The sequence below is a fragment of the Chelon labrosus genome (genome assembly GCF_963514085.1).
Source record: "Chelon labrosus genome assembly, chromosome: 10".
NCBI lineage: Eukaryota > Metazoa > Chordata > Actinopteri > Mugiliformes > Mugilidae > Chelon > Chelon labrosus.
This window is the reverse complement of record NC_140360.1, coordinates 12,375,429-12,386,144: the sequence shown is the minus strand read 5'-3', so window position 1 is coordinate 12,386,144 and position 10,716 is coordinate 12,375,429. Positions and strand designations below refer to the sequence as shown.

The following is a 10,716-nucleotide window of genomic DNA, read 5'->3' as shown; positions in this document are numbered from 1 at the left end:
CTCATAGACCTCGAATATGATTGGTTAAAATGAACTTGTTCAACCCAGCATGCATCACGTCAAGTCAGATCTGCACAGATCTGCATGAAGTCGAACGCGCCTAATGTCTAATAAGGGGATAAGTTCCACTCTCAGTGAACTTCCGGCTTCTGAACTGTTCGTTACAATGGGACTTAATAGAGACTGGCGAGGCTCTCCGTAGACGGGCTCTGGTTAAACGTTGAGACGTTTAATGCTGATGTGTTGTTACAGTGACATCTAGTGGTCAGGATTTATACAGCAAAAGCTTTTAGCTCTCTGCTTTTCACTTTCTCGCTTTGCAGCACCAATCATTTCATTTCGTTTCATTTATTTCACACCATAATAAATTAATCGCGTATAAGAACTCAAACCGCCAGTCAACTGGCGTTACTAGTATATACAGTCAATGGTTACTACATGTTTTCAACACGTGAAAGGCGACTTCCTCATACGTCACAGGCAGCCGACCAATGAGAGGCCGCATTTCCAGAAGCTTATCCCGTCGTTCTGAAGAATGTGAATCTGTACCGTTGGCTTTTCCTCATGCTAATCATCTGGTCCGGCGACGGGAAATAGAGAGGACTTCAGTCTGAGGCAACAAATCGGATAAATGTGACCATCATGTGAGCGTGTACGTGCTGCAGGTTTGCAGGAAATCAGAAATACAGCTGCTAACGGAGTGGCAAACATAGCGTGCCCACAAATGACTGCAATAAAGGTAAATGACACAATAACGTGCTTGTTTAGATAGAACGATGTTTATTTATGCTGACTGGACACACATCTGCGGTTTTTTTATTAACTGTTTGGGATTCCTCACGTAGCCTGTCTCGGCTGTCTCTGTCATGTGGAAAGGCATGGAAACCCTCCAGTAGGTTAACGAGATTGTCGCTTCATTTTATTTATTGTCAGGTTAATGAAGGAGAGCGGCACACAAGAGACAAAACGTTTTGCCAAAAAAAAGAAAAAAAGGGGGGGGGAAGGCAGCACAGCTCATATTAATCGTTAACATCTGTCTCGGATTTTGTAGGTCTTTAACCTCGGCAACACACACCAGTGAAAGCATGTTTGTTTTTGCCAGTGACATAGCCACTCTGTGTTCAGTGTGAAGTCTTTGTCAACGAACACTCATATCACAGCGGTTTTTTTTTTTTTTTGTTGTTGTTTTTTTTTAATTGAAACCAACCTTTCTTTAAACAAAATGTGTACGTTTGTAGCGATGAGGCTATCTAAGTCCATGGATTGATTAGTGCAGGACTAATCCACAGTCCCACAGTTCACTTAAAACCATTTGAGTTCAGCGTGTCCACATCATCAGTCATCAGTAAGGTTCACTGTAAGTATGCTGACTCCAAGTCTAAAACACTTTGATTTGCAACTTGGTGTGAAAGGTCAAAGCTATGGTAGATGTTTCTGCAAAATGTCCTTGTGAAGGGAGGCAAAGAACTGTAAAGCACCAGAGTATGTTGTAGTCTGGGCCTGAAAAGTGTATCAATAAAGTTTTTATTGCCTTGACATACACACAGGTGCCTGGAAATTTGAACAACCGTCAAACCTTTTCAGCTTACATTATGCTACATGTGCAGCTACATATATATATATATATATACACAAACCAAACTGTGTGTATTTTTTTTTGTGCCTCCATGTAGATATGCCGTAACTGGGACGTTGCAGCTCAGGAAACACTGCCACCATGAAAGGCCCCGGCTCCAGATGGGCCCTTTCTCTGGGTTTCTTGGTAGGAGCCTGCAGCATGTATGTCTTCCTGCACCAGGTGTGGTTTGAGAAAAGCTACCCCGTGCTGTCAGAGGCTCAGGAAAGAGCCACAGTGGTAAGCGAGGCACCGACCAACTGGGCGAAGGAGGGAGCTGCGCTCATCAATCTGCTCCACCCTCACCGTGCAGGTGCTTCAAACTCGCTCAGATCAGCCCTCTGTGTATGAAGTCCTTAAATAGTGTCAGTTATTATTAACCTCAGTATATTTGTTGTACAGAAAACTGTCATGATTTCATGGTACTTGATGCTAAACGACCTTAACTGACATTTCGGCATACACCAGCCAAGAGCAGTAACCGCTCCAGCTACACCTAAGTGTAGAGCCACATCTGTTATCTGAATAATCTGTGAAGGCTTGTGCAGGAATATTAATTTTAGTCAAACAATTAGACTACAAGATTAGCTATTGCCCCCTTTAATAAGCCATTTCAGGTCCTCCATGGTGGTTTGGATGTAGAAGAGTGGAAAAGCACTATGGCATTCTTTAATCTGATTTTGGAAACTGGCTTGTTTCTGGACGTGTTGGCTAATTACCCCAACGCATGATATGGTAATTTATAAGTATTTTAACAGAATAATAATTTAGCTCTGGTTGAGGCCAGAAAGTGTTCCACTGCATTTTATTGCATTTGTTAGCATTCAAATGTTAACATTCATATGATCATGCTGTAGTGGGTCACTCACACTTTCTCTTAACTGTCTTCAGTGTCTTTCTAATCTCTTGATGCATATTAAGAGGAAAAAGGTGCAGATAATGGTCAAGAGGAGTAATGGTAGAAAGCTAAATGCAATAAAAGGCACAGGGAGGGTGTGGAAATGAACTGGTGGTATATGCAGAGGTTATGGTAAACTGTGCAAAGACAGTGTGGTTTTACAGGTAGAAGATTCAGATTTAGATTCAGCAAACTTTTGTCCCTGGGGGGCAATTCAAGGCACACGTGATCAGCATGACGTGTAAGAACAAGACACTTTTAAGGAACAAAAGAGTAGAACAATACACAGTGTATACAAAAGATATATGCCACAAATGTTTTAACTTTCCAAACTGTCCATAGCACACATACTGCAAGCTCATATACAGTAACTCCACTGCACACCAGGTTACATTGTCACTGTATATTTTATTCTGTGTCCCTTCTAGACGAAGACAGCCGGGTGGCAGATGTTTTGTATCAGAAAGTGCGTATTCTCTGTTGGGTCATGACAGGGCCGTATAACTTGCAGAGCAGGGCCCGTCACGTCAGGGCCACCTGGAGTCGCCACTGCAACATAGTGGTGTTCATGAGCTCCGTGGAGGACCCTGACTTTCCCACTGTAGGTTTGGGCACCAAGGAAGGCCGCGATCAGCTCTACTGGAAGACCATCCGTGCCTTTCATTATGTCTACGAGCACCATGCAAATGACGCCGACTGGTTCTTAAAAGCGGACGATGACACCTACGTGGTCGTGGACAACCTGCGCTGGATTCTGTCCAACCACACCCCCGAAGAACCGGTTTATTTTGGTAAACGCTTTAAGCCTTACACCAAACAAGGCTACATGAGCGGGGGGGCGGGCTACGTTCTCAGCAAAGAAGCCCTCAAGAGATTTGTGGAAGGTTTCCGGACCAAGGTTTGCACTCACACCACCCCTGTAGAAGACCTAGCGCTGGGTCAGTGTCTGGAGAAGATGGGTGTTGCGGCTGGGGACTCCAGGGATACTTTGCATCGGGAAACTTTTCACCCTTTTGTGCCAGAGCACCATCTAACTGGCAAGTTCTCCAAGAGCTTTTGGTACTGGAGCTATTGTTACTACCCAATTGTTGAGGCAAGTACCTTTGCATGTGTCACACAGTTCAGTTGTGTGAAACTGAAATAACAGTTGGTTGGGAAAAAAGGGAAAAATTAAAAAAGTTGTCTTGCTTCCGTCAGCTGTGAACGTCAGTGTGGTTATATAAATAGTTCTTAAATATGCTTTGACTTAAATAAGTCCTGTGACTGGATTAGCCTTATTAGACAGGGGGTAAGACGGGTAAGGAAGACGTGCTAATGAGAGGCTGAACCTCTAGTTAAAAAGCCTTTAATATCATTAGTGTACATCTACCCATCAAGGGGTAGATGTACTGTATGGGCATATTTCCTAACTGAAAGTGAGTAGTGTGTAATATGATGAATTCAGAAAAATATAAGTGTTGCTTTAATTTACTCACCAGAGGAATAATAACTAAATGAATGAATATGTGAGTATCTAGCGCATTCAGGTTCCATGCCTGACCCCCGCATAGAGCGATTGAATTAAATTAGACAGGGTCCATTCTGAAGTACATGATTGCAGCACAGAAAATATTCTGCCGACAAAAGGAAAATTGGTCAATTTGTCGACGATGATGCAACTAAGCTATTGTAGTTTGCAATTAACATGAGACGGATTCACACCCTGCCTTGCCAGCGTGTGGAGCCGTTTTGTCCTTGGTCTTTGAACACGGGAACAAGAAAACAAATTTACTTTTAATATTAGAGTAATTATATTTCTATCAGACTCAGTGAATGGATATTTGTGATTTCTAAAACTCTCACCTCATGGAGATATATATATATATATAAAAGAATAAGACCAGTGATATTATATATTTCTTCTAGTGTTTTCTTTGTAGGCTGTTGTCGATATGAATTATTCCTCTGAGCCACAGACGTCACTTATTGCTCAGAAACTATTATTGTAGCATAAATGAGCCACATTGTTGGACTTGATAGCAGCCCTTACCCTGATAAGCATGCAAATGCTGTGGTTTATCTTCATTTAATCGAACATAATCTGCTCTGGCGCCAAATACACTCGCCAGCATACAAATGTAGTATATTAATCTGCAGTTTAGAACAGTCCTCTAGACATTCCTTGAGGTTTAGTTTGAGGTTATGGGAACTGCAGATAGAGGCTTCATTGGGACAGATGAGAGGGAGCAAACTAGCATGTTGTGATTTGTCTTATGGGAGTTGTCAAACCTATTCGATTAACTGATTCTGATAGCAAAGGATGAAACGAAAAGTGAAAGATTTGAGAAGTAGCGTTTTGAACACCAGAAAAGATCACCTTTTTGTTTGGCATTTAATTTGATTCTTTAGGAATCTCCACATCAAAGGTTCCTCATGATGGTAAAATTTTGTACTTCATAAATTTGGTACTATGTTTGCACAAAATCAGGTATTGTCTGTGAAGGTTCTCAGTCATCCAGGTCATGGTAAAATACTCCCCCGTCCAAAAAAGCTGAAAACAAGGGCAACTGGACACCCACAGATTTTCCCATTTAACCCTCACTTCCTCAATTAGGACTGAAGAAGCCACTTGGATAAGTGGCAAAACGTCCTGTAAATGCTGTAATGTTGTAATATGTTTCTTTTTTTTTTAACGTGTACTGTGTGGGATTCGTGTGTGATCAGTGTGTTGTTCTTCCTCAGGGTCCTCAGTGCTGCTCAGACCTGGCGGTATCGTTTCATTACGTGGAAGCAGAGCTGATGTACACACTGGAGTACTACACGTACCACCTGAGAGCATATGGCTACGTGCCACGCTACCAGCCCTCCCTACGCCAGGGTCTGAACCTCAGCCCACTCTCGCAGACAGCTATGACGGTTGGAATTAAAGCAGTTGAGGAGGTGACAGATGAAAGGAGCCGCACAACTGCCTCCTTTTCTGTCAGCGGAAACCAAACCAACGTAGAGGCGGAGAAGGAGGGGAAAAACAGTCTTTACTCACACCTCTTTGAGAACAGGACTGCAGTCCTACAAGACAGACATCACTGACGTATTTTAGATGTGGCCAAATGCGTTTCTGCAGCGACTTGTGGCTGCTTTCACACGGCTGTTAGTTGAAAGTATTGGCTTCCTGGATCTAATGGCACTATATTCCGCAGCTGGCTGTACGGCTGTGCTATATTTAACCAGCATAAACACTTAGTTTTGCATAGTTATGTTTGACATCAGATTTTGTGACTCAGACATAGAGTGTGTTTGGAATAACAATATTTTCCATACCTGATCTGGTACATTGACACAATAAGAGATGACTGGAATTATTTTATCATGAAATTATGATTATTTTTTTTATTAGTTTTTAATCAATAATTCAAATTATGTGTCAGTCGAGAGATGCGACACGTCACAGCATGTTCCCTTGTGTTAAATTTTAAATATTATTACTGTGTCTTTGTATTTTGCCTTTTAATTTTGCGAAACATTTGCATTGGAATAATTAATGCAGATTTTAAATCCAGAGCCAGGAGTAATATAATGTTTGTTTGAGGAATAAAGGCAAGAACTGCATTGCTGTAAAAATGTTTTGTCTTTTCACCACCGACTGACATGAAATGCTCTGACTTCGAATGTGTGTACTTGAGCACCCATGTTCTTCTGTTTGAGCCGCGGTATCTTCTGATAAACAAAATATATACAAAACTCCAGTGAGCTCCTCTTGTCAAACCAATTTATGTAACCCAACAGTGTGACTGACTGAACATTGCTGTCTCCACAAGAGACGAGCTAGAAGAATCACAGCTACGGGACAGTGCAGCAACATTTAAATGAATAAAATTATGTATAAAAATTATGTTTATTTTGAACTTTGGAGGAAGAAAGAAAGAAAACAAAGAAAAAGAATTTCTGACTTGTAATTATGATTTGTCTTCAGGTAAAACAAATACAATCTGCTTGGTTTATGGTCACAATCCAGCTGGCAGGTGTACAGTGTGTCTGTTCAGTCGATTCCATCAGGCATTGAGTTCGTTGTTTCTGTCCACTGATCTTCTTTGTAGCCAAATGAAAGAATGTCTACAGCCCCTGAAGTAGCCTGCAGCAAAACACATCACATTTTATTATCTACATGTGCATATGAAAACGCTACTGCAGGTTTTGCTTTTTTTTTTTTTTTTTTTAAACAAAAAGGGTTCAGACAAAATCTAAAAATTGTCAGTGTCTTTAAGACACTGAACCCTGAAAAGCAGAAATCTCCAACAGCTCCTGTCTGATACGGATTGAGCCTTTATTAGATGGGTTGTGTGCTAATTTTTCTTAAGTGGTGCAGACCTGGTAATGTTCCATCTACTGAGTGCAAATGAACAGACACTCACCTCAGCCTGCACTTGTTGAGAAAAATGCCTCTCCTCTCTGGATACTCTCTCCTCCAGGCACCATTATCTGCGAGAGCTGAGATTACCAGCACGATTAATATAGAATTACTGTCCATATGATCAAATCGTGCTGAACACAGGGCTTGGATACTTATCTCTCGTGAAGAGAACACACTCACCAGGTTCTGAGTTTCTTCTTCCCATAAGACCGACAAAAATATCATGCATTTCCCCTAAGAATAAGAAAAAAATAATATTTTTCAAATTAGTGTTTTTCAGATTGACAATTTAAAAGAATAAATCAGATCTAAATAAATCAATCTGTTTATTGGTAAATGGAAAAAAAAAAGGTCTTACTCTTTTGTGGTGGCTGCACAGCATTTTCTTCTGTCAAATAAAAAACAGAAGAGGAAAACCAATATGAAAGTCACGAGAGTATTTGAGAAAAAAAAAAATGAATCCATTTAATTGACCAAAAGCTAAAAGGTCAGAATTTGCAGCATGTTTGTTCTTTCGTTAATCACCATTAATACTGCTGCTGTTATTATTACTGATGAAACTTCTCTGCGTAGTATGTTCGATTGTCGAAAAGAAGACTCACCGGCATTTCTTCTGCCCATCAGACCCACAAAGCTGTCATAATCCAGGTCGTTATACCTCTTCAGAATGTTCCGCTTGAGGCTGTCCAAGCCTGCGGTCTGCTGCAATCACGAGAAGGAAAAATTAAAAATTCATTTTTTACTTTTATTTTTTTATATATATAAAAGATGTTTCCATAAACTACTTATTTATCTTGCGCCAGGGAACCTACGTCTGATCCTGATCTGCGCGATCCTGGCTCCTCGCACCTAGACTGGCAGCACCGAAGCTTCATGACGAGGAACAAAGTCACCAAGAGCAAACCCCTTTTCATTTTCTCAGGTCCACCTGTGCAAGAGTATTCACAGTTACTCGGTTTTATTTTGTATTTTCGTCGTGAAAAAATAAATCGTCTTTTCATCAAGGAACACATTCTACCTGTTGCGCACAACCCACTGCGTAATCGGTGCGTAAAAGCGCGCGGTTTGGGGTTCACAAATGTATGGTTAATCAGTCTTATTGTTATCATAATCAGTAAATATTGGTTATCTATATAACCATTTAAAGAAAAAGAAAAACACGAGAATAGTCTTGTCGTGTATTGCTCACATATTGCTTGTGTTCCCCTCCCAAAGAGTCGTGGCAAACTTTAAACCCACTTCTTTTAAAAGGAAGAAATATACTAAGAACAGAAAGAACGGTTAACATTTTAAATGTTGCGTGTACTTAAACTTAAATGTTGTTCTTACCTGTTCTTTTTGGATATCAGACAATTTGGTGAAGGAGTCAGCTGCGCGCGCCTTGCTGCAGGGTGGAGTAGAAAGGGATAGATCCTGCAGTGAGATCCAGTCAGGATAAATGAGGCGTCCACGCTTTGGGGTAATAAATAATAGCTGGATACCTGCGTAACGCCAATCAGCAGCTGGAGCGTAGGTGGGGTATCAAATCTTATATCACGTTGTACTGAAGGCTACATATCTTCCTCACGGATGGTCATGATGCTGCTGGGAGCCTTTACCCCCCCACCACCAAACACGCCATCAAAAAAAAAAAAAAAAAAAAGCTGCGAGCTGCGTGACGTGAACATATCTGGTCATTTTGTTAAGGAAGAGACACTTTGTCTCTGTTGGCTTTGGGCTAAAAATAAATTAAAATAAAAAAAAATCTAAACTTATTTATTCAAAGTCTTTCCACGTCATTGCCATTAGGCTGCTGACATCTTCATAATGTGCCTTCTTCTCCACAGCTTAGTCACACAATCAAGATATAAACCAGTTTAGTGAGCAGTCATATACACAGGACATGCTTCTGCACGTTTTGCCAAACTTCTAAAGCACGACATATTATGTGATGTGTTTTACCTGCAAACATATTAAAACAGTTCAGTTTAACTAAGAGCAAAGGCCGAGGAGCCAATATAGACATTGTGACCAGTGAATAAACAGACAGGCTGAGTGGTTGTTTGGACGGACACATCTTCATACTAGTATTGACACGAGGACCAACACGTGATTCAGAGGGTCTCTTGAAATTATTTTCATGTCTGCTAAATTCTCTGCTAAACGGCTCTGACAGGGGGTGAGATGAAACGTCTAGCTTGTAAAGTATAAGCCCAGTGTGTGTGGCGCTTTTTTAAAATATAAATTTCCCTCTGAGCACTGCTGCTTTTGTCGCCCTGTTACGACATTAAAGGTCTCACATCATGTCCTTAAATAACCCTAAGCCGTGGAATGACATTAAGTATTCATGTAAATCCTGAAAAGATATTTGTGTGTATCATGAAGGAAACTTTTCCCTACATTGTCAGAGGCAGACAACTACTCAAATTTAGTGCTCGTACCAAACCTATCATTTCTCGTGCAATTACACAAGCAATTACACCTGTTTTCGTGTTTGAGCACACATTCAGTATGCAAACAAGGATGAATATTTGAGTGAAGCAAAGTTTGAGATCATAGCTGTAAAACGGGGCAGGGGGAACTTCTGCAGACATCACTTTGTGTTGCCTCTGGAGGCCAGATGGAAGAGGGCGTGACACCAACAACAAATACTCCTGCCAGAATTATACAAAAGGTTAATCGGTATGTTTTATCAATGACTTCCCATTTCCATATTTGTCATGTTCCTGTATGCGATAGTGTGGGTATTGAGGTGAGAGGATTGCAGCAGTGCAGGGGTTCGGGATGGGAGCTCTGACAGAAGTGGGGAAGTCATTAATTGCATTATTACATTATTGATGAGAGTTTTTTCTCATCTCTGCTGGTAATCAAAGCGACCCTGGTTATGGAGTAACACAGGGAAAGAGTGCCAGAGGCTGTTTATTCACAACATGTAATGGCTGGAGAAGCTTCTCATCTAACCAGATGGGGAATGGGAATACGTGCTGTAAGGATAGATGGATGTCCTGCTATATATCACAGGTAGTCGCATGTCCTGCAGTTTGCAGAATAATATGACGTGTACCCTCTGCTATATGGCATTTGGATGTCACCGGTTGCTGCCTCCTGACTCACAAATCCAGTCTTTTGCTCTCTCATTATACGCGAGCTCCCCTCAGAGCCGTGGACAGCTGCGGAGGTTTTTAGACCATCTCTCGCCCTGACAGGTCAGCAGGGCGTTCACGGTTGGCTCAGTAACAGCAGGTTACCCATGGTGAATAGAGGTGAACCAGCAAAGACATAGATCAGCTCCATGCTGAGAAACATTCAATTAGAAATTTGTGTCTGCTGCTCATCACAGTGACAATTAATCAGTTGGTCACTTTAAAACTTTTAAACCTTTCTTTGCAGTGATTAATACTGTAGCAAGATTAAAAGCTTTTATTGTAATAATAACAGTAAAACATTCAATTCTCTCTCTGCATTCCTTCCATGTGCGGGAAGTAATCAAAATAAAGTATACGTGAGGAAGTATGATATGTACGTGGGGTCCACAGCAGCAGATAAGTCCATTAACAAATAGTAATTTGCACATGTATTGCCTCAATACTGACGTTTACATGCTCAATACGTAAAACTCAGTGAATATTTGGTTCTATCTCACAAAAAATAGTGATAACCCTACTTCCCACCAGTATTTAAGAAGTGAGGAAGCTACAGACAACCTTCACAGACATCTGGCTCTATCATTCTGTACTGGTGTGTACAGATGCAGTTAATGTATCTGTGTGAATGAAAAGCAAGCTGTCTGAATGTCAGGATTTTTAAGCGCAGTTTATACTTCTATATATCGGTGTA

At 41.0% G+C, this 10,716-nt stretch overlaps 2 protein-coding genes across 2 annotated transcripts; one reads left to right on the top strand and one right to left on the bottom strand.

Moving 5' to 3' along the window:
• Window positions 1-598: 598 nt before the first annotated feature.
• c1galt1la (core 1 synthase, glycoprotein-N-acetylgalactosamine 3-beta-galactosyltransferase 1, like a) lies at window positions 599-6,653 on the top strand. Its single transcript, XM_084553979.1, has 4 exons — window positions 599-739; window positions 1,674-1,928; window positions 2,942-3,606; window positions 5,235-6,653. Exons 2-4 carry the CDS (start codon window positions 1,718-1,720, stop codon window positions 5,577-5,579), a joined length of 1,221 nt encoding a protein of 406 aa, XP_084410105.1. The 5' UTR covers window positions 599-739; window positions 1,674-1,717; the 3' UTR covers window positions 5,580-6,653.
• Window positions 6,654-6,821: 168 nt separating this feature from the next.
• On the bottom strand, window positions 6,822-8,027 carry tac3a (tachykinin precursor 3a). Its single transcript, XM_084553193.1, has 5 exons — window positions 7,713-8,027; window positions 7,503-7,602; window positions 7,259-7,288; window positions 7,081-7,134; window positions 6,822-6,968 (listed from the first exon to the last, which is right to left on the bottom strand). The coding sequence occupies exons 1-5, from the start codon at window positions 8,007-8,009 to the stop codon at window positions 6,898-6,900; spliced, it is 552 nt and encodes a 183-aa protein (XP_084409319.1). The 5' UTR covers window positions 8,010-8,027; the 3' UTR covers window positions 6,822-6,897.
• Between the last annotated feature and the right edge of the window lie 2,689 nt (window positions 8,028-10,716).